The sequence below is a fragment of the Pristiophorus japonicus genome, chromosome 3 (genome assembly GCF_044704955.1).
Source record: "Pristiophorus japonicus isolate sPriJap1 chromosome 3, sPriJap1.hap1, whole genome shotgun sequence".
Classification (NCBI taxonomy): Eukaryota; Metazoa; Chordata; class Chondrichthyes; family Pristiophoridae; genus Pristiophorus; species Pristiophorus japonicus.
This window is the reverse complement of record NC_091979.1, coordinates 68080931-68105519: the sequence shown is the minus strand read 5'-3', so window position 1 is coordinate 68105519 and position 24589 is coordinate 68080931. Positions and strand designations below refer to the sequence as shown.

Here is a 24589-nt window from a genome sequence, read left to right as displayed (position 1 = left end):
TGATACCGGGCCACCACACACGGGATCTGGATATCGCTTTCATCATTACTATACTCGGGTGTATGCTGTGGAAATCCGAGATGAACGTCTCCCTGCCCTTTTTGGGTAGCACTACGCGGTTACCCCACAACAGGCAGTCTGCCTGAATGGACAGCTCGTCCTTTCATAAGAACATAAGAACATAAGAACATAAGAATTAGGAACAGGAGTAGGCCATCTAGCCCCTCATGGCTGATCTGGTCGTGGACTCAGCTCCACTTACCCGCCCTCTCCCCGTAACCCTTAATTCCCTTATTGCTTAAAAATCTATCTATCTTTGACTTGAAAACATTCAATGAGCCAGCCTTAACTGCTTCCTTGGGCAGAGAATTCCACAGATTCACAACCCTCTGGGAGAAGAAATTCTTTCTCAACTCGGTTTTAAATTGGCTCCTCCGTATTTTGAGGCTGTGCCTCCTAGTTCTGGTCTCCCCCACCAATGGAAACAACCTCTCTGCCTCTATCTTGTCTATCCCTTTCATGATTTTAAATGTTTCTATAAGATCACCCCTCATCCTTCTGAACTCCAAGGAGTAAAGACCCAGTCTACTCAATCTATCATCTTAAGGTAACCCCCTCATTTCTCGAATCAGCCTAGTGAATCGTCTCTGTACCCCTTCCAAAGCTAGTATATCCTTCCTTAAGTAAGGTGACCAAAACTGCATGCAGTACTCCAGGTGCGGCCTCACCAATACCCTATACAGTTGCAGAAGGACCTCCCTGCTTTTGTACTCCATCCCTTTCGCTATGAAGGCCAACATTCCATTCGCCTTTCTGATTACCTGCTGCACCTGCAAACTAACTTTTTGAGTTTCATGCACAAGGACCCCCAGGTCCCTCTGCACCACAGCATGTTGTAATTTCTCCCCATTCAAATAATATTCCCTTTTACTGTTTTTTTTCCCAAGGTGGATGACCTCACACTTTCCGACATTGTATTCCATCTGCCAAACCTTAGCCCATTCGCTTAACCTATCCAAATCTCCTTGCAGCCTCTCTGAGTCCTCTACACAACCCACTTTCCCACTAATCTTAGTGTCATCTGCAAATTTTGTTGCACTACACTCTGTCCCCTCTTCCAGGTCATCTATGTATATTGTAAACAGTTGTGGTCCCAGTACTGATCCCTGTGGCACACCACTAACCACTGATTTCCAACCGGAAAAGGACCCATTTATCCCGACTCTCTGCTTTCTGTTCGCCAGCCAATTCTCTATCCATGCTAATACATTTCCTCTGACTCCGCATACCTTTATCTTCTGCAGTAACCTTTTGTGTGGCACCTTATCGAATGCCTTTTGGAAATCTAAATACACCACATCCATCGGTACACCTCTATCCACCATGCTCGTTATATCCTCAAAGAATTCCAGTAAGTTAGTTAAACACGATTTCCCTTTCATGAATCCATGCTGCGTCTGCTTGATTGCACTATTCCTATCCAGATGTCCTGCTATTTCTTCCTTAATGATAGTTTCAAGCATTTTCCCCACTAGAGATGTTAAACTAACCAGCCTATAGTTACCTGCCTTTTGCCTGCCCCCTTTTTTAAACAGAGGCGTTACATTAGCTGCTCTCCAATCCGCTGGTACCTCCCCAGAGTCCAGAGAATTTTGGTAGATTATAACAAATGCATCTGCTATAACTTCCGCCATCTCTTTTAATACCCTGGGATGCATTTCATCAGGACCAGGGGACTTGTCTACCTTCAGTCCCATTAGTCTGTCCAGCACTACCTCCCCAGTGATAGTGATCATCTCAAGGTCCTCCCTTCCAACATTCCTATGACCAGCAATTTTTGGCATGGTTTTTGTGTCTTCCACTGTGAAGACGGAAGCAAAATAATTGTTTAAGGTCTCAGCCATTTCCACATTTCCCATTATTAAATCCCCCTTTTCATCTTCTAAGGGACCAACATTTACTTTAGTCACTCTTTTCCGTTTTATATATCTGTAAAAGCTTTTACTATCTGTTTTTATGTTTTGCGCAAGTTTACCTTCGTAATCTATCTTCCCTTTCTTTATTGCTTTTTTAGTCATTCTTTGCTGTTGCATAAAATTTTCCCAATCCTCTAGTTTCCCACTAACCTTGGCCACCTTATACGCATTGGTCTTTGATTTGATACTTTCCTTTATTTCCTTGGTTATCCACGGCTGGTTATCTCTTCTCTTGCCGCCCTTCTTTTTCACTGGAATATATTTTTGTTGCGCATTATGAAAGAGCTCCTTAAAATTCCTCCATTGTTCCTCAATTGTGCCACCGTTTAGTCCTTGTTTCCAGTCTACTTTAGCCAACTCTGCCCTCATCCCACTGTAGTCTCCTTTGTTTAAGTATAGTACGCTCGTTTCTGACACAACTTCCTCATCCTCAATCTGTATTACAAATTCAACCATATTGTGATCACTCATTCCGAGAGGATCTTTTACGAGGAGATCGTTTATTATTCCTGTCTCGTTACACAGGACCAGATCCAAGATGGCTTGCTCCCTTGTAGGCTCTGTTACATACTGTTCTAAGAAACAATCCCGTATGCATTCTATGAATTCCTCCTCCAGGCTACCCCCTGCGATTTGATTTGACCAATCGATATGTAGGTTAAAATCCCCCATAACTACTGCCGTTCCTTTTTGACATGCCTCCATTATTCCCTTGATTATTGCCCGCCCCACCATGAAGTTATTATTTGGGGGCCTATAAACTACACCGACCAGTGACTTTTTCCCCTTACTATCTCTAATCTCCACCCACAATGATTCAACATTTTGTTCATTGGAGCCAATATCATCCCTCACAACTGCCCTGATATCATCCTTTATTAACAGAGCTACCCCACCTCCTTTCCCTTCTTGCCTATCTTTCTGAATCGTCAGATACCCCTGTATGTTTAATTACCAGTCTTGGCCAGCTTGCAACCATGTTTCTGTAATGGCCACCAAATCATACCCATTTGTAATGATTTGTGCCGTCAACTCATTTACTTTATTTCGAATGCTGCGTGCATTTAGGTAGAGTGTTTTCATCCTAGTTTTTAAACCATGATTTTTAGTTTTTACCCCTCCTGCAGCCCTTTTATATTCAGTGGCCCTTTTTGTTTCTTGCCTTTGGTTTCACTGCCCTCCACTTTTAATCATCTCTTTTCTGTCTTTTGTTTTTGTCTCCTTTTTGTTTCCCTCTGTCTCCCTGTATTGGTTCCCATCCCCCTGCCATATTAGTTTAATTCCTCACCAACAGCACTAGCAAATACTCCCCCTCGGACATTGGTTCCGTTCCTGCCCAAGTGCCGACCGTCCGGTTTGTACTGGTCCCACCTCCCCCAGAACCTGTTCCAATGCCCCACGAATTTGAATCCCTCCCTGCTGCACCACTGCTCAAGCCACGTATTCATCTGTGCTATCCTGCGATTCCTACTCTGACTAGCACGTGGCACTGGTAACAATCCCGAGATTACTACTTTTGAGGTCCTACTTTTTAATTTAACTCCTAGCTCCTTAAATTCGTCTCGTAGGACCTTATCCCTTTTTTTACCTATGTCGTTGGTACCAATGTGCTGTTCTCCCTCCCTTTTCAGAATGTCCTGCACTCGCTCGGAGACATCCTTGACCCTTGCACCAGGGAGGCAACATACCATCCTGGAGTCTCGATTGCGGCCGCAGAAACGCCTATCTATTCCCCTTATGATTGAATCCCCTGTCACTTTCGCTCTCCCACTCTTTTTTATGCCCTCCTGTACAACAGAGCCAGCCACGGTGCCATGAACTTGGCTGCTGTTGCTCTCCCCTGATGAGTCATCTCCCTCAACAGCACTCAAAACAGTGCATCTGTTTTGCAGGGGGATGACCAGATGGGACCCCTGCACTACCTTCTTTGTACTACTCTTCCTGCTGGTCTTCCATTCCCTAGCTGGCTGTGGATCCTTCTCATGCGGTAAGACCAACTCACTACACGTGCCACTTATGTCATTCTCAGCATCATGGATGCTCCAGAGTGAATCCACCCTCAGCTCCAATTCCGCAACGCGGTCCATCAGGAGATGGAGGCGGATACACTTCTTACACACGTAGTCGTCATGGACACCGGAAGCGTCACTGAGTTCCCACATGGCACAGGAGGAGCATATCACATGACCGAGCTCTCCTGCCATGCCTTAACCCTTAGATACCCTTAAATTGGTAATAACAATGTTACAGTTTACTTACTGATATAAAAAAAGAAAAGCTACTCACCAATCACCAGCCAATCACTTACCCCATTGGCTGTGACGTCACCTTTTGATTCCTTTCTACTTCTTTTTTGCTTTCTCTCCCACTGTAGCTGCACCGGTATGCCTTTTATAGGCCACTCCGACGCTGCTCCCACCTCTCGCCAACTGCCGCTGACTCTCGAGCTCCCGCTGGGCTGTCAGAAGGTCTGTAGATAACTCCCACTGAAGTCTTGCTTCCTTTATTGTTGTTTCGTTCTACCGATATGGATTCCAGTACCTATTGACTCTTACAGAAGTCCTTTCCACTGCTGTAATCGCTCTTTTATCAATATTGAAACTGAGCACCATGCAGGGCGTATAACAGGTACCCAAGACAAATTTCGACCCTCAAGTCTTCCACTAAAGCACAAGTATTCCTCCGCCTTGATTCTCCAATATAAAACGGCACACTCGCCACACAAGGTGCCTTATTGCCGCCTGCTTTCGCCGCTGGAACGGCTTGATTGGCTCTTGCATTTCAACGGGGATGCTTGCCCAGCTCCCATGCAGTACATAGTTTTTTACTAGGGACAGCAGAGGATCTTGGCTGGTCCAAGTCCTAATTGGGCGGGCCATGACAGGTGATTTATCATTTTCAAACATTTCCATTATCATCAACAAGTCTGCGGGCTGCGCCACCATCAACAAGTTTGCGGACTACGCCATTTCCAGCCCCGTGGTGGGCAACGGTAGCCAACTAAGAGCATCCGCACTGTTCTCGGTGCCTGGCCTGTGGCGGATGGTATAGTTATACACTGATAGCGTGAGTGCCCACCTTTGTATGCGGGCTGAGGCATTAGTATTTGTTCCCTTGTTTTCAGCGAACAGGGAAATGAGGGGCTTGTGATTGGTTTCCAGCTCAAATTTGAGGCCAAACAGGTACTGATGCATTTTCTTTACCCCGAACACATAGGCTAATGCCTCTTTCTCAATCATGCTGTAGGCCCTCTCGGCCTTAGACAAGCTCCTGGAGGCATAGGCGACTGATTGCAATTTCCCCGCAACGTTAGCTTGCTGTAATACACACCCGACTCCGTACGACGACACATCACAGGCTAACACAAGTCTTTTACACGGGTTATACAATAAAAGCAGCTTGTTGGAGCATAAAATGTTTCTGGCTTTCTCAAAAGCAATTACTTTTTTTTCCCCCATACCTAGTTCTCACCTTTACGCAATAACACATGTAGGGGCTCTAAGAGGGAGTTTAATCCCGGTAGGAAGTTACCAAAATAGTTGAGGAGTCCCAGGAACGACCACAGCTACGTGACGTTCTGTGGCCTGGGTGCTTTCCCGATAGCCTCTGTCTTGGCGTCTGTGGGCCGAATGCCGTCCGCCGTGATCTTTCTCCCCAAAATCTCCACTTCTGTTGCCATTAAGACACATTTCGACCTCTTCAGCCACAGCCCTACGCAATCCAGTCGCTGGGGGACCTCCTCCAGATTTTGTAGGTGCTCGACGGTGTCCCAACCCATGACCAATATGTCGTCCTGAAAAACCACCGTGCATGGTACCAACTTGAGTAGGCTCGCCATGTTTCTCTGGAAGATCGCTGCAGCCGACCGAATTCCAAACGGGCATCTGTTGTAGATGAATAGTCCCTTGTGCGTGTTGATGCAGGTGAGGCCCTTCGAAGACTCCTCTAGCCCCTGCGTCATGTAGGCCGAAGTCAGGTCGAGCTTGGTGAACATCTTGCCTCCTGCCAGCGTCGCAAATAGGTCGTCTGCCTTAGGTAGCGGGTATTGGTCCTGTAGTGAGAAACGATTAATAGTTACTTTATAATCGCCGCAAATCCTGACCGTGCCATCACTTTTGAGTACTGGAACAATCAGGCTGGCCCACACCCTGAATTACACAGGGGAGATGATGCCCTCGCGTTGCAGCCTGTCCAGCTCGATTTCCACTCTCTCCCTCATCATGTGAGGTACCGCTCGCGCCTTGTGGTGAATGGGTCGTGCCTCTGGGACCAAGTGGATCCGCACCTTCACCCCGGAAAAGTTTCCAATGCCTGGCTCAAAATGGGAAGGAAATTTGTTAAGAACCTGGGTACATGAGGCCTCTTCGACATGTGATAGCGCACGGATGTCATCCCAGTTCCGGCAGATTTTGCCCAGCCAGCTCCTTCCAAGCAGTGTGGGGCCATCGCCCGGGACAATCCATAGTGGCAGTTTGTGCACCGTGCCCTCGTAGGTGACCTTGACCATGGCGCTGCCCAGGACAGTAATGAGCTCTTTGGTGTACGTTCTCAGTTTCATGTGATGGGGCTCAGAGCTGGTCTGAGTGCCTTGTTGCACCAGTCTCTCAAACATCTTTTTACTCATGATGGATTGGCTAGCGCCAGTGTCCAGTTCCATGGCTACGGGTAAGCCATTCAATTTTATGTTTAGCATTATAGGTGGACATTTCGTCGAAAATGTGTGCACCCTGTGTACTTCAGCATCTGCCTCCTCTCTCTGAGGCTCGAAGTTGCTTTGATCCACCATGGACCGATCTTCCTCTGCCCTGTGGTGGTTAGCAGGTTTTGCAGAGCTTGCAGCTCATCTGCAAGCTCGTTGGAGGTGCCCCATTGTTCCACAGCTCTTGCAAACATACCCATTAAAGCGACATGAATAGGCTGAATGGAAGCCTCCACAACGCCAACAAGGTGTGAATTGCCTTGCATTCATCCTTTGTTGTGGACTCTGAGTCATCTGGGTGACCTGAGGCCTGCTGGCAGTTGCAGACTTGTGGTTTCTGCCCTGTACATTTCTGCTTGCAAACACAGTTCCATTTAATTTATGAATATTGCTAGCACTTGTGTGCTGATTTATTTGGTGTTATCACTGGTGGACATAAACGCCTGTGCTATCACAATGGCCTTACTGAAGGTCGGTATCTCTACAGTCAAAAGTTTTCGTAGGATAGTCTTGTGGCCAATGCCCAGTACAAAAAAGTCTCTAAGCATCTTCTCCAGGTAGCCATCAAACTCACAATGTCCTGCAAGTCGCCTTAGCTTGGCGATGTAGCTCACCATTTCCTGACCTTCAGATCGCTGGCACGTGTCGAACCGTTACCTTGCCATCAGCACGTTCTCCCTCGGGTTAAGATGCTCCCGAACCAGTGTACGCAGCCCCTCATACGACGTATCTGTGGGTTTCATCGGAGCCAGAAGATTCTTCACGAGGCTGTAGGTCGGTGCCCCGCAGACCGTGCGGAGGACCGCTCTCCTTTTTGCAGCGCTTCCTTCTCCATCCAGCTTATTGGCTACAAAGTACTAGTTTAGCCGTTCGACATAGGCTTCCCAGTCCTCACCATCCGAGAACTTCTCCAGGATGCCCACAGTTTGCTGCATCTTTGCGTTGGATTCGTATACTCGTCGCCAGTTATTGTGTTCCTAACACAGATGAGACTGCACACAGGGAGGTTAAAGTAACAGTGACCTCAGTCTTTATTAAGACACTCCAGAGTGAGGAACAGGCCTTAGGGGCCGGCTTATATACAGTGCTCCCAAGGGATGCTGGAATCCCTTGGGACTTCAGGGGATGCGCTCCCTGGTGGCGGAATATGGGAGTGCATGCTTTACAGATACACAACACAATCTTTCTCCATTTAAATAATAACTTGCTCTTTGATTTTTTTCTGCCAAAGTGCATGACTTCACACTTTCCAACAATATACTCCCATCTGCCAAATGTTTTGCCCACTCACTTAGCCTGTCTATGTCCTTTTGCAGATTTTTTGTGTCCTCCTCACACATTGCTTTTCCTCCCATCCTTGTATCGTCAGCAAACTTGGCTATGTTACAATCAGTCCCTTCTTCTAAGTCGTTAGTATAGATTGTAAATAGTTGGGGGTCCCAGCACTGATCCTGTGGCGCCCCACTAGTTACTGGTTGCCAACCAGAGAATGAACCATCTATCCCGACTCTCTGTTCTCTGTTAGTTAGCCAATCCTCTATCCATGCTAATATATTACCCCCAACCCCGTGAACTTTTATCTTGCGCAGTAATCTTTTATGTGGCGCCTTGTCAAATGCCTTCTGGAAGTCAAAATACACCACATCCACTGGTTCTCCTTTATCCACCCTGTCCATTACATCCTCAAAGAACTCCAGCAAATTTGTCAAACATGACTTCCCCTTCATAAATCCATGCTGACTCTGCCTGACCGAATTTTGCTTTTCCAAATGTTTCTTTACTGCTTCTTTAATAATGGACTCCAGCATTTTCCCAACCACAGATGTTAGGCTAACTGGTCTATAATTTCCTGCTTTTTGTCTGCCTCCTTTTTTAAATAGGGGCTTTACATTTGCAGTTTCCCAATCTGCTGGGACGTGCCCAGAATCCAGGGAATTTTGGTAAATTACAACCAATGCATCCACAATCCCTGCCGCTACTTCTCTTAAGACTTTAGGATGCAAGCCATCAGGAACTTATTTTCCTTATAAAGAACTTATTTTCTCACAAAATTGTGGATTATATTTGAATCACATATTTATGTATGTATATATGTACAAAAGAAAAGACTTACATTTATGGCGTCTTTCACGACCACCGGACTTCTCAAAGCGCTATACAGCCAATGAAGTACTTTTGGAGTATAGTCACTGTTGTAATGTGGGAAATGCGGCAGCCAATTTGCGTACTGCAACTCCCACAAACAGCAATGTGATAATGACCAGATTAACTGTTTTTGTTATGTTGATATGGTGATAAATATTGGCCAGGACACCGGGGATAACTCCCCTGCTTTTCTTCGAATAGTGCCATGGAATCTTTTACGTCCACCTGAGAGGGCAGATGGGGTCTCGGTTTAACGTCTCATCCGACAGTGCAGCACTCCCTCAACACTGCACTGGGGTGTTAGCCTAGATTTATGCGCTCAAGTTGCTGGAGTGGGATTTGAACCCATAACCTTCTGACTCAGAGGCGAGTGTGCTGCCCACTATATATGCTGACCCAAAAAGGACAATAGAACTATCAAGTAAAGCCCAGATTGATACCATTGTCTTTCTATGAGTGTTCTAAAGATAGCTGATAATTCTAAGATTGTTTTTAACACCAGTGAAAGATTGTTGGTGTCGGCTGTGACAGAGATCACTCCTAAAACACAGGAGCTCCACCTTCATCCCTGGGTTATAAGAATACCTCTAATGATGTAGTCTTGGCATGGCCACAATGCACTAACCAAATCCCATGTATTGAGAACCTATTCTCCAATCATTCTTTGGATGGTTCACGCCATTTATCCTTTTTCAATTCACCTTGGGGTCAAAGGCTGAATAAGTAAGTTAATCCTCATGCCATGGGGGACTAGGAGATACATAGAAGCAGATAACATAGCCTTATCTTAATAACCAACCCTACCCTAAGCAGGGTACCCTGGTCATAAGTAGCCCCATATAATAAAGGTACACACCATCCTAGCTTGTGAATAACTGAAATATTTTGTACTGGCTTGTGAACAACTGAAATATGTCTGGCAAAGTGGTTGTGAACCCCCTCCATGGTTGGATGCAACAAGCTTTTGGTGGAAGGCTGGTTTGGATAGCAGTGATATGCTCTTCCTGAGTGGACCCATTAAGTTGAAGGCGTGATCATGGATATCCAGGAGAGGCACACCGATGGGGACTTTGATGCCTTGATGCTCTGATCTCTGGATTGTAAACAGGAAAGGTCTCTGCTTATTTTCCTCTCTCATGAGATAAAGCATTCAGCTGTTGTAAAGTGCTCCACCTTGTGGCCCACTTACAAACCACAAAAATTCACCCAGAGACGGTAGGCATCTTTTAAAGTCTGTTCAGCCTGGGATTGAGCCTAAACCCTCTGAGCAAGAGCTCAACGTTTGATTGTTAGTTACCAGTGGTCATAGATTTTTGTTGTGTTAGGATATCAAGGGCTATGGAACAATGTTATGTAAATGGAGTTAATGTGCAGATTCGCCACAATCTAATAGAATGGTAAAACAGGCTCAAGAGGCTGAATGCCTACTCCTGTTCTTATATTTCTATAAGCTGCTCAGTTAAAACAATTCAACATTTGACTGCATTATTGCACATGCCACAGAGTTGAGGATGAAGTTTTGATTCCCGACTGAGCTGCACTGCATAGGCGTGAGGTGTCATTCAGAGACCAAGTAACGACAGTACATGGGCGAGCAAATTAAGCCCAGAAATGTATTCTCTATGCTTATTAGCTGGCTTACACTCTGTCTGATGTGGTACATTTAAATGCATTTTGATTTCAGTTTTTTGGCCCCTCTGTGAATGTGGTAGTCATAGCATGACTGGAGTCATTGTTTCCATTGGTCTGCTGTGTCTTCCCGTAGAAATGTGAACCTGCTTATCAGGCACACATTAAGTCTATGGGCATAGTGTGCAAGAAATTGGTCAAAGTTGTGTATTGCCCAATTGTGAGCCTTGGCTCAGTGGTAGCCTCTTGCCTCTAAGTCACGAAGATTATGGGTTCAAATCACACTCCAGAGACTTGAGCACATAATCCAGGCTGACACATCAGTCCAGTACCGAGAGTGTTCCTTCTCCTTCTTCGGCAGTCCCCCGGAGTCGAGGATGACTTGATTCTACACTAAAATGAGTTCTAAGGTGACTGATGAGACCAATACGGGATCTACAGTCTCTGTCACAAGTGGAGCAGATGGTAGTTGGTGCTTGATTTGCTGTACGCTCCTTCCGCTGTTTATACTTGGCTTCCGCGTGCTTCCGGCGAAGAGGCTCGAAGTATTCGGTGCCTTCTCAGATGCTTCTCCTCCACTTTGAGCGGTCTTGGGCCAGGGATTCCCAAGAGTCAGTGGGGATATTACATTTTTTCAAGGAAGCTTTGAGGGTGTCCTTGAAGCATTTTCTCTGCCCTACAGGGGCTCGCCTGCCGTGACGTAGCTCGGAGTGCTTGTTTCTGGAGTCTAGTATCGGGCATACAGACAATGTGGCCCGCCCATCGGAGCTGGTCGAGCGTGGGCAATGCCTCGATGCTGGGGATGTTGGCCTGAGAGAGAACGCCTATCCTGCTAATGGAATTGCAGGATTTTTCAGAGGCAGCATTGGTGGTACTTCTTCAGTGCTTTGAGTTGCCTACATAGAAACATAGACATAGAAACATAGGAAATAGGAGCAGTAGTAGGCTATTCGGCCCTTCGAGTCTGCACCGCCATTTAATATGATCATGGCTCATCCTCCATCTCAACACCATATTCCCACTTTTTCCCCATACCCCTTGATGCCTTTTGTTTCTAGAAATCTATCTATCTCCCTCTTAAATGTATTCAGTGACTTGGTCTCCACAGCCTTATATGGTAGAGAATTCCACAGGTTCACCACCCTCTGAGTGAAAACATTTTTCCTCATCTCGGTCCTAAATTTCCTACCCCGTATCCTAAGACTGTGACCCCTTGTTCTAGACTTCCCAGCTAGGGGAAACATCCTCCCCGCATCCAGTCTATCCAATCCAGTCAGAATTTTATACGTTTCAATGAGATTCCCTCCCATTCTTCTAAACTCTAGTGACTACAGGCCGAATCGACCCAATCTCTCCTCATACGATAGTCCTGACATCCCATGAATCACTCTGGTGAACCTTTGCTGCACTCCCTCTATGGCAAGTATATCCTTTTTTAGGTAAGGAGACCAAAACTGCACACAATACTCCAGGTGCGGCCTCACCAAGGCCCTGTATATCTGTAGTAAGACATCCTTGCTCCTGTACTCAAATCCTCTTGAATTGAAGGCCAACATACCATTTGCCTTCCTAACTGCTTGCTTCACTTGTATGTTTGCTTTCAATGACTGATGTACAAGGACACCCAGGTCCATGATCATATTGAATGGCGGTGCAGGCTCGAAGGGCCGAATGGCCTGCTCCTGCACCTATTTTCTATGTTTCTATGTCCCAACACTTCCCAAGCCATCACCATTTAAATAATACTTTATCCTTATGCTTTTCCTACCAAAGTGGATAACTTCACATTTATCCACGTTTTACTGCATCTGCCACGTGTTTGCCCACTCACTCAACCTATCTAAATCGCTTTGCAGCATCTTTGCATCCTCCTCACAACTCATAATCCCACCTAGTTTTGTGTCGTCAGCAAACTTGGAAATATTACATTTGGTTCCCTCATCCAAATCATTTATATATATTGTGAATAGCTGGGGCCCAAGTACTGATCCCTGTGGTACTCCACTAGTCACTGCCCACCATCCTGAAAAAGCTCTGTTTATTCCTACTCTCTGTTTCCTGCCATTTAACCAATTTTCAATCCATGCCAATACATTACCCCCAATCCTATGTGCTTTAATTTTGCACACTAACCTCTTATGTGGGACTTTATCAAAGGCCTTCTAAAAATCCAAATACACTACATCCACTGGTTCTCTCTTATCTATTCTATCAGTTACATCCTCAAAAACTGTGTACATAGTCCATGTCTCTGAAACATATAGGAAGGCGGGTATCACTGCTGCTCTGTAGACCATGGGCTACCATCGGACGCCAAGTGTGCACAAACGCAAGACTCATCTGCATATTGTAATTCAACGACAGAGATTGGAACAACCTTGGATCTGGACAGTAGATTAACTCCACTCCAGCGGGGAGCTTGTTAAAGGTGAGATTGCAGCGATGAAGGTTGAGAAGAGTGTTGGTGCGATGACACTTGTTTGACCCCGGTCTGCACTTGTATTGGGTCTGTGTGGATCCATTGGTAAGAATCATGGCTTGTATGTCCGTATCTACGAGTTCTCATTGCTATTAATGAGGGAAAAAAAACAAACACACTAAACACCATAATAAAAAATAAAAAACACCTCACATAATTAAAATTAATTGAAATTAAAGTTAATAAATGCCTTAGAAAAAAAATATTTTTCTGATTTTTAAAAAAAGTTTTGTAATTAGGGTTAAAAATAAACTTACCTTAATGGGCAGGGTTTTTAACAACAAAATGTATTTTTTAAATTAAATTATATTTTTGTATGTTTTAAAACTCTTGAGCCTGCTTTTATCAGGCACAAGAGTTTTGAGGACATTTGCTGGGCAAGATATGGGTAAATCCTGCAATCTTAACTTGCAAATGTCCTCACTCCCGATATGCATTGACAGATCGGAAAAGCCGGTTTTCAACGCATGTGCATGTGATGAAAACCGGCTTTTGCGATGCCGGGTCCTTAGACACTCAGTACGGACCTGGGGAGGCCGTGATTTCCAGGCCGTTAACCTCACTTCTGTTGCTCCAGCCATTGGCGACCATGCCTTCAGCTGCCGAAGCCCGAAGCTCTGGAATTCCCTCCCTATACCTTTCCGCCGCTCTTACCTCTTTTAAGACACTTCTTAAAACCTACTTCTCGCCTGCACTAATATCTCCTTACAAACGCAAAATACTGCGGATGCTGGAAATCTGAAATAAAAACAGAAAATGCTGATAAATCTCAGCATGTCTAGCAGCATTAGTGGGGAGAGAGAAACAGTTAACATTTCACGTCTATGACTAATCGACCTGAAACGTTAGCTCTGTTTATCTCTCTCCACAGATGCTGCCTGACTTGCTGAGTATTGTCAGCATTTTCTGTTTTTATTTTCGAATGTCTCCTTATCTGGCTCGGTGTCAAAGTTTGATTGATAACCCTCCTGTGGAGCGCCTTGGGACGTTTTACTGCCTTAAAGGTGCTATGTTCCAATAGTGGCTCTGATCCCTACTGTAATCCTGCCCCAGTGCTGACTCTGCAGCAGGAAGTAGTCTCCGCTACCCACAATACCCCGCAAACAAACACATTTCAAGATGGCGGCGGACAGCGACGTGAGGGTTTTGATTTTGCTTTCTGTGAAGATTTACTGCTTGTCTTTGCAAAAGTGTTTACTTACAGAGTTTTCTCAACACACCTCTCTTTTAATTCCGACAGCCGGAGTCGGAAGTCTTTGAAATCACGGACTTTACAACCGCGTCAGAGTGGGAGAGGTAGGAGTGAGTGGATGAGGGAGAGTGAGGGGAAGCCGTTGCTGCCCCAGCCTGTGGCCGTTGGAAGCCGCTGATGTCGCGCGCCGGAGCTCAGCGCGAGCCCTCACCCGCGAGTCCTCCAATCCGCGAGCCCTCGCCTGCGAGCGTCTCCGGCACGCGCAATCGTTTTCGGTGCTGGCAACATGTTGTGACGCCTGGGAGGAGCGGATACACACCAATGCAAACTAATCTTTAGCGCGCAGCCAGCAGCTATATTTTCTCTGGGTGCAAGTTTAGATTCTTTAGGAATCACAATCGGTTGTGATAGTTTTCAAAACATTCCTGTTTGCTACGAGAGGAATCTTGAGGACGCAATGTTTTTGAAGTTGTGTGGTCGATTACTCAATGTCCAAAGCAGCTTGCTGTTGAAGTCGTTCAACATTTCACAATTTGTTGCACATGGACATATTTTGCCCACTAAGTTGCCCTTGCAGTTTATGAAGTAGCTACTTATTGTAATACACTTACAAATTAAACAAGCTATACATCATTTCTGCTGTTTAATATTTGAAGGTAAAATGAGCCTTGTAATGTATGGAAATGCTTGGGAGCTGGTGCCTGGAAAATATTTTTCTTTCCCACAATTTGAAGCAATCTCAGAGAATTTGCAGTATAAAATCAGAAGTTTGCACTATAATTATGGATCATTATTCTTGGAGTGTAGTTTCCACTTTTTTGTAATTTGTTTCTAGTCTGGAATCTACAAAACTACAAGAGTGTACCAGATCACACAGTTTGTTATTATCATGTGAATGTGAAGTTCAGTGATTGGGTTGCACTATTTGAAGAAACAAAAAACAATTATGATTTGCACAACTTATTAAAACGTGATGAACAATTAATTTATTATAATGATGAATGAGTATTCAGTTGTAATGACCCTTACAAATAGCATGCATTTGAAAACTTCAATATCTTTACTAATCTTCAATGGAATAACCCACAACCCATGTGTGTCCCAGAGCAGAAATACATTGAAAAGTTGAAATGACAAACTCCAGGACTGTTAGATAGCAGACCCACAATCAAATCATGGAATAAGACAGATTGTATATATTTTGACAAGATTTGTATTTGCTTGAAAACTAGTGTGGCTCACTTTCAGGGTGGCTTTGAGGGTGCCTTTGTAAAGTTTCCGCTGCCCACCTTTGGCTCGTTTGCTGTGAAGGAGCTCCGAGTAGAGCACTTGCTCTGGGAGTCTTGTGTCTGGCATGCGAACTATGTGGCCTGCCCAGCGGAGCTGATCGAGTATGGTCAGTGCTTCAATGCTGGGGATGTTAGCCTGGACGAGGAACCTGATGTTGGTGCGTCTGTCCTCCCAGGGGATTTGTAGGATCATGCGACAACATTGTCGGTGATATTTTTCCAGTGACTTGAGGTGTCTACTGTACATGGTCCATGTCTCTGAGCCATACAGGAGGGTGGGTATTACTACAGCCTTGTAGACCATGAGCTTGGTGGCAGTTTTGTGGGCCTGGTCTTCAAACACTCTTTTCCTCAGGCGGCCGAAGGCTGCACTGGCGCACTGGAGGCAGTGTTGGATCTCGTCGTCGATGCATGCTCTTGTTGATCGGAGGCTCCTGAGATATGGGAAGTGGTCCACGGTGTTCAGGGCCGCGCCGTGGATCTTGATGACTGGGGGGGGTGGGGGGGGCAGTGCTGTGCGGCGAGGACAGGCTTTGTCTTATGGATGTTTAGCGTAAGGCCCATGCTTTCGTACGCCTCAGTAAATACGTCGACTATGTCCTGGAGTTCAGCCTCTGTATGTGTGCAGACGCAGGTGTCGTCCATGTACTATAGCTCAACGACAAGTTGGGGTGGTCTCAGTTCCCACTGGTTCCGTAGTTTAGTTCCACCATACTCTGCCTGCTCCACGACGACATGCAGGCCGTGATCCTTACCAACTGATCCATCACAGACCCAATCCAGTTTAGTTCCACTCCAGTGGGGAACTTGTTGACTGTGAGGTAGAGCATGGCGGCGAGAAAGATTGAGAAGAGGGTTGGGGTGATAACGCAGCCCTGTTAGACCCCGGTCCGGATGTGGATTGGGTCTGTGATGGATCAGTTGGTAAGGATAACGGCCTGCATGTCGTCGTGGAGTAGGCGGAGGATGGTGACTAACTTTTCGGGGCATCCGAAACAGAGGTGGACGCTCCATAGACCCTCGCAGTTGACAGTGTCGGAGGCCTTTGTAAGGTCGAAGCCTCCCTGATAAAGTGCGACATCCCCACTGACACCTGGGAGTCCCTGGCCAAAGACCACCCTAAGTGGAGGAAGTGCATCCGGGAGGGCGCTGAGCACCTCGAGTCTCAACGGCGAGAGCATGCAGAAATCAAGCACAGGCAGTGCAAAGAGTGTGCGGCAAACCAGTCCCACTCACCCCTTCCCTCAATGACTATCTGTCCCACCTGTGACAAAATCTGTGGCTCTCGTATTGGACTGTTCAGGCACCAAAGAACTCACTTCAGAAGTGGAAGCAAGTCTTCCTCGATTCCGAGGGACTGCCTATGATGATGATGAGTGTGGCTCAGCAGTTGAGTCAAATTGTGTGCAAAAGCTTAAAGGCTAGAATTTCGACGACTTTGCAGCCGGATTTTCACCATAATTTGACCCTCTGCAGCGAGAACCCAGTCGCGGGATCTTCCTTGAACCGCCGGGGCGAGGAGCGCCGATGTGCAACATCGCAAATCGCATTTGCGATCGATTTTTGGTGCTCTCGGGACCCGTATTCTGCTACCAACAGGGTTAAACCTGTGGTGCAGCCCTGCCGGCAGCGCTAAGTATGAAGACCTGCAAAAAAGGTAAGTTAATATTTTTAATTTTTTAATTCTTTTTCAGCGATTTAGTAGGTAAGGGTTTTGTGAATGTTTTATGATTTTTTGGGGGGGACAAATTTTTGTTGTTTTTCCCCCCAAGGCCCCTCTCGCAGCGCTATTGGCTCCGGACTGAAGTTGCCGAAATTCGCGGTTTGCGTGAGTCCTTGTGCAACACCGATTTTTACTGATGATTAAAGGCCGAAAAGCCTAAAACCCGGTAGAGCAGCAAAAACAGTAATTCTGGCATAAAACTAACGTTTTCGACTGAAATTATAGCCCCAAATGTTTACTTGTCTGACACATTGGTTCAAAAAGACCCTGGTAAGGTTTAGCATGGGGAGGGGGAGGACTCTCTCGCAGTGGCTGGTTCATAGCATCGTAGGGGCGTTGATTGCCTTTCTGCCCTTTCAACTCTGGAGAAAAAAAATAGAGGGATTTGATGCTATTAGTTTCCTCTTCTTGGGTGCCAATGTAACCATTTACTAATTAGTGGCTAAGTTGAAAACCAATTAAGAGTCAACCCAACTGACAGGCAGATACAAGTGACAGGCCATGCTAGAACTCAAAACTTAAATCTATTCCTTGTATCTCAAAGTTGCTTTTTTTCCACTAAAGAAATTTTAAATCATCTAGGAATGCGAATTAAGCAGTAAAGTTGGAATTTGGTGTTCAAAATGTTTGCCTCATATTGTTCAACTTAAATAGACTGAATTTCTAGTTGAGACAAAGAGAAATGTATAAAAACTAAATTAGTATTGAAAGAGAACAATATTTGATACAACAGAAAAATAATATTATGGAGGGAAGAACCAAACAGAAAGTTGAGTGCATCTGAACAGTGAAGCAGTATTATTAAAGGGTTCAATTATGTTCTTTGAGTTTACCGAGATGTATGGAAGAATGCTGTTTAGTGTAAAAGAATTCTGTTATCTTTTTTTATTGCTGAGTCCAATTGAGTTTTAATTGCAGCTTTTATTAGCATCGGGGCTTCCAGTAGTTATTTATGCAGATTTAAAATTTGTGTTCGAAAAGCCATTGTGCCTCATAGAATCATAGAAATTTACAGCACGAAAGAAGGCCATTATGGCCCATTGTGTCCATTTTGTAAATAAAGGTTCCAAAATTAATATGTACTACAATAGGCAAAAATATATAATGTGATATATAAAAAAAAATGGAAAGACAATGCTTCTGCTTTGAATAGATTGGGAGATTCTTGAGTATCCGGTACCTTGGGACAATGTAAGAGAAATTGAAGTATGATGACAAGTTTCCTCCATGAAGAATTGATCCTTATCCTTGGAATACAGTCAATTATACTGTTTTCTTAATTTGTTTCTAAACTGGAATCTATGACCCCAAGTTTCCACACACGGCAAAACAGGCGCCCCTCTGAGCTGGGCGCCCGTTTTTCGCGCCAAAAACGGCGCATGAAAAAAACGCGCTATTCTTGAGCGCTTTGCAGCTCAATGTCTGCTTGGTGCGGCGCACGGGGCGGAGCCTACCACTCGCGCCGATTTTGTAAGTAGGAGGGGGCGGGTACAATTTAAATTAGTTTTTTTCGTGCTGGCAAGCATGCGCGTTGGAGCGTTCGCGCACGCGCAGTCTGAAGTAAACATTGGCACTCGGCCATTTTAAAAAGTGCTGCAGAAAAAGTGAAAATTTATTTATTGAACCCTTGTAAAGGCTTGCATTTTAATTTTCTTGATATTTCTGTGTGTGAAGGTGAGGGAGTGCATTCTGTAATTAAAGATAGACTGTGATAAACGGGACACATGCACTTGTTTGAGACTATTCAAATTCTTTGTAGCTGTTCAATTTTTAAAATTTTTTAATAAAACCACATTGCCCTTCCATGATCAGCACTGAGGCTTCTTGCAGCTTTCTCCCCCTGCCGTCCGTCGGGCCCGACGGCAAATGGCTGCCTCAAGTACTGAGGCTTCCTGCAGCTTTCTCCCTCCCTCCCTCCTCCCCCCCCCCCCCCGCACTGCCGTCCGTCAGGCCCGACGGCAAACGGCTGCCTCAAGTACTGAGGCTTCTTGCAGCTTTCTCCCTCCCTCCCCCTGCCGTCGGTTGGTCCCGACGGCAAACCACTGCATGAAAGGCCTGCCTGAAGCACTTTCACACAGGTAGGAACATGGTTTATTTAATCTTTTCTTTGCTTATAAATTTTTATTCAGGTTGGATATATTTGTATAATATTTGTATAAGTATAACTAAGGATTTATTGTAGAATTTAATGACTTCCCTTCCCCCCCCCCCCCCATCTCGTTCCCGACGCCTAATTTGTAACCTGCGCCTGATTTTTTAATGTGTAGACAAGGTTTTTTCAAGCCTACAAAAATCTTCACTTGCTCCATTCTAAGTTAGTTTGGAGTACGTTTTCACTGTGGAAACTTTCAAATCAGGCGTCAGTGGCTGTTCAAAAGTGAAACTGTTCTACCTGACTAGAACTGCAGAAAACTTAAATGTGGAGAATTCCGATTTCTAAGATACTCCGTTCTCCACCAGTTGCTCCTAAAAATTAGGAGCAAATCATGTGGAAACTTGGGGCCTATAAAACCGGCTGTATAATGCCAGCTGGCATGGTTGGTTTACATGTAAATGTAAAGTTCAAGATTAGTTTTCAAAGTTACATGCTGTATCATTTTTATACTGCAGGCTTTATTTTAGGATTAATAGCAGTTATTTCAAGTATTTTAAAATCATCCTGCATTTTCATATCTAGATTTGTCTCAAAAATTGAAGAAGTGCTGAACGATTGGAAACTGATTGGAAGCACTGCAAGCAAATCTTTGGAAAAGGTCTGTTTTATTTACATTTTATGTTGCATCTCCATAGTTAAGTGACATATTAAATTGTCTGCTCTTTCATCTTTTGTGAAGAAATTGTGTCAAAGATACAGAAAATAGATTGGATTAAATGCAATATAAAAACTTTTCAAGTGAGTTGATATTTTCTCCAAATATTTATATTGGATTTATTTATGGCAGTTTATAAAATACTTGTACAAAATCTTCCAACATGAGTAATACAGTGAGAAAAGATGTTTAAACATTGCAATAATTCTGTATTTGGCCAGTGGCTACATTGTTCAGTGGATAATCATTTCAACCCCTGGTACTACAGTTTTTGGCGGGAACCTATTGTAAACTTGCTTTTAAACTCATTGTGTTGTTTCTTATATATATTTAAAATTACAGTTCTGTAAAGCTACTTGTTGCACTTTGTGAATTTACAGGGTGAATTAACTTCTGGAACGTGGGAAGAGAAGTCTGATGAGATTTCTTTTGCAGACTATAAATTCAGTATAACGCATCATTATCTCAAACAAGAATCTTTAGCTGATAAAGAAGTAAAAGTAGAGTCTGAAGAAGGTACGACTTGCTACCTGTGTGTGTGTTTAAACTGACATGAAAGGGGAAGTAAAGCATTTGAGTTGTATAATGTATTTCTGATGGTTTTGAGTTGGAATAAATGTGATCAGTTTTTGAATATTTTTGTGGAAGTAGAAACCTTTAGGATCCAAAACTGTTGTTAAAAGTTCATTAGGGATGTGGATCTTATAAATTGGCCTCCTTCACAATCATATTCAATTAATTTAAAATATTTATGATTGTACATAGTGACAGGAATTAGTTTCTTTTGTAGAGGAATTCTGTTTCATGTTTTTCTTATAAAAAGCCCAATTTTTTAACGGGCAATTATATTTTAACAGATGCTCTTCCTGAAGCAATGCAGGATTTGCTGTCCATGAGCAATGATTTTCCACCCAGAGCTCACTGTCTTGTCAGATGGTAGGTGTCATGTATGTAACCTTCATGTAACAACACTGCAATACTGTATATACTTGAGAAATGCACAGCTTGACCACAGGGGAGACACTCGTCACTTGGTCATCCAGGTATATAAAGGGAGGTCCCACGCAGGGTCATCACTTCTTGGTCCTGTGAATAAAGGTGCAGGTCACAGAGTGACCTTGTCCATAGAATGTGCCTCATGTGAATTTGTGGTATTGTGTAAGGACTTTACAGTCTGCATGCTCTCCATGTTATTCAACTCTTTGTTATTTATTCATATGCAATTGACCATTTTATACAAAACTGACACATCACATACTTCAGCCCACACAAGGTTTAGAATTTTTGTTTCTATGGTGAGTTATCAGAAAGGTCTTTTATATAAGTGTGTGTTTGTGTGTGGGAGTTGTATATTATATCAACCAGATTAGAGCTCTGATGCAGTAGAACAGCCCCATTAATGTAGCATACCTGCTGTCAAACCTTATCTGGAAACAGCTGCACATCTTAGAAGTGTGAACACATTTGTGTAAATGATGTTTTTAAAGGGGCAGTGAAGATTGGAGGATGTGCTTTCATTGCAAGGTATTCCCCATCTCTAATTCTTTAGAAAAAGATACATTGAAGATGATCTATCTTGAGTGTTGTAGGTATCATCAGCTCTGTTAAGTTATCCATGCCCATGGAGTCTTGTCCAAGCTGGTACTAAATCACCATCATCACTGCCTATGATGATGTAGGTATCATCAGCTGTTAAGTTATCCATGCTTATGGAGTCTTGTCCAGGCTGGTACTAAAAGTTCTCCTCTAGCGTGCCTCTGGATTGCTGACTGCCAGTGAAATGAATGGAACTGCTTTGGGATGCCTCTAACCATGTCATCAGAGCAGCTTGAGACCATAAATTTGAAACGGTGGACCTGCTGATGGAGGGGAATCCATGGCAAAACAAATATATCTGGGTAAAAGATAGTATTACATTATTTTTTCAATTCAAGAAATTGGGCATAATTTTAACTGCACCTTCCCCTTTTTAAATAATTTGTTTATCCATTTGAATTGATAAAATGAATTTTGATATAAAGATTTCCAAAATAGATTTATAGAAATTGCATTTATAAAGTGTGTTGGTTTCACCTACTGGTATTGAAATGTTCTCTAGTAGATCAGTACTGATTATTTTGTTTAAATTTTAAAATAATGTTTATATTCTCCTACCCCCGGGATCGCTGTACCACACATCATTCCCTGCATGAGCATGTGGGAAGGCCGCCTTCTCCCAGGCCTATGCCGATGTTGCTCTTGATTCAGCTATTTGGAGGCTTGTGAGAGCAATTTGGCAAGGACCGTACCTCTACTGGAAATTATGAGAACAGGTTGCGTAAACTTGGCTTGTATTCCCTTGCGTATAGAAGATTGAAGGGTGATCTAATTGTTGCGTTTTAAATGATAAGAAAAAGAACTTGATAAGGTAGATGAAGAGAATCTGTTTCCTCTCTGGGAATCCAGATCAAGAAGGCATAATCTTAAAATTAGAGCCAGGCCATTCAAGAGTGAAATCAAGAAGCACTTCTTCACACAAAGGGTAGTGGGAATCTGGAACTCTCTCCTTGAAAAGGCTGTGGCTGCTAAAGCTTTCAAGACTATGATCAATAGATTTTTGTTGGGTAAGGGTATTAAAATATGGGTCAGAGGTGGGTAGCTGGGGTTGAGGTGCAGATTGGCCATGATCTGGTTGGGTGGCGGAGGTGGTGAATAGACTACTCTGTTGCTATCTGAATAACTGAAGAAAGCCATTTGGCTCAACAGACCTGTTCCTTTTCAGGGATCAACCCCACCTATCAGCCTTCCCACATTTCTCTATAGAAACTCATTCATTTTTCTCTTGAACTCATTTATATAGTTCACTTCAGTGGCCTTAACTGGTAACCTATTCTACAAGCCTGTTCCCCTTTCGATTAAAAACTTCCACTGACTTCCCCTCTCTGATTTCCTAATTTTGCATCTCCTGGTATTTGAACCTTTTGTTGTAGTGAGTAATTTGGATGAATTTGGTCCATTTCCTCGCTAATCTTGGGAATTTCAAAACTTAAGTACTTAAAATAATAACTTTTATTTATATAGCACCTTTAACGCAGTAAAACGTCCCAAGGTGCTTCACAACAGTGTTACAAGACAAAACAGATAAATTTGACACTGAGCCACAGAAGAAGAAATTAAGACAGATGACCAAAAGCTTGTTTAAAGAGGTAGGTTTTAAGGAACATCCTAAAGGGGGAAAAGAGAGGTAAAGAGGCAAAGAAGTTTAGGGAGGGAGTTCCAGAGCTTGGGGGCCCAAACAACTGAAGGCACGGCCACTGATGGTTGAGCAGTTATAATGAGGGATGTTCAAGAGGGCAGTACTTGAGGAGCGCAGACATCTTATGGGGTTGAGACCGAAAAAGATTAGAGATCGGGAGGGGCACGCACATGAAGTGATTTGTAAACAAGTAAACAAATCTCTTTTTCCAAAGAAAACAAGCCCAACTCCTTTAACATTCCTCATTACCTATATTTTTAATAGGTATATAATCATTTTTGTTGCTCCCCTTTATATCTCCTCATGGGCAATAATATTCTTAGCATTTGGTGAAGAGAGCTGCAAACACTATGCCAGGTTGGTCTTGTGCAGCAATATTACAAGCACTTGATTTGTACTCTGTAATGCAGCCTAGGAAACCTGGGTATAAGAAACACATGGGTTTCAGATACTACTGAGATATGTATTGATTTTTGATTACAAAAGGTGTCCCCATAGAACTTAAAAAATATATTCTGCACTTTCGCAAAATCTGTAGAGATTGATGGATTTGCTTCTTGCATCTTACCATTGATGTTGAAATTGATGAATAGCTATCAATAGCAAATTCATCACCTTCAAGTGTTTCTTATCCTAGGTATGGTTTACGGGAGTTTGTGGTAATTGCTCCAGCAGCTAGTAACGATGCAGTCATCAGTGAATCGAAGTGCAACATTCTGCTCAGCTCCATCTCCATTGCATTGGGTAACACTGGTTGGTAAGTAAATATTTGAAAATGCTATATGGATTGTATTAAATGTACAAACGTGGTACACTGAAGAAGAAGAACTTGAAATTTGTGATCGAATAGTTTGAAATGTCACTGATCTTTTTACATTTGCATTATATAGTATCTTGTCATGTTACACTTGCTATTCATCCTGCAAATAGAGATGAAGGATCACCTAATCTTTTTGGAGGGAACAACACTGGGCGAACTCCTGTACTGATTCTCCTGGTCAATTTCTGAAAATTATTTGGTCTTGGGATGTGGGCACTGCTGCCCAACCCTACTTAGCCTGAGAAGTCCTTGTGGTGATGGTGTTCACGCAATGGTTTCAGGTAGGGAATTCTAGGATTTTGACCCAGTGACGATGAAGGAATGACAATGTAGGCTTAAGTCAGGAAGGCGTGTTTCTTGGAGGAAAACATAAAGATGATGGTAACCACTGACCACTGCTCGTCTTTCTTTGTGGTAGAAGTCTACGTTGGGAGTTGTTATTAAAATAAGCTCGGGAAGATAAGCACGCTCTGTAAATAGGTGGTAGATATTTCAGTGATAGAGGTGCCAATCAAGCAGACTGCTTTGTTTTGTATGGTGTCAAGCTTCTTGTGTGTTGTTGTCTTGGTATGACTGCTACAGTTAAGCTTTT

General features: G+C 43.8%; 1 protein-coding gene across 2 annotated transcripts in view; it reads left to right on the top strand.

Moving 5' to 3' along the window:
* Positions 1-14021: 14021 nt before the first annotated feature.
* The window catches only part of rab3gap1 (RAB3 GTPase activating protein subunit 1), a 101142-nt gene continuing 90574 nt past the window's right edge, over positions 14022-24589 (top strand). For both annotated transcript variants that reach the window (XM_070875421.1, XM_070875420.1), the window contains exons 1-6: positions 14022-14065; positions 14169-14224; positions 19810-19885; positions 20323-20458; positions 20800-20878; positions 23815-23934. In XM_070875421.1, the coding sequence (XP_070731522.1) occupies positions 14048-14065; positions 14169-14224; positions 19810-19885; positions 20323-20458; positions 20800-20878; positions 23815-23934 (485 nt within the window). In that variant the 5' untranslated portion in view covers positions 14022-14047. The remainder of the gene's footprint in view (positions 14066-14168; positions 14225-19809; positions 19886-20322; positions 20459-20799; positions 20879-23814; positions 23935-24589) is intronic.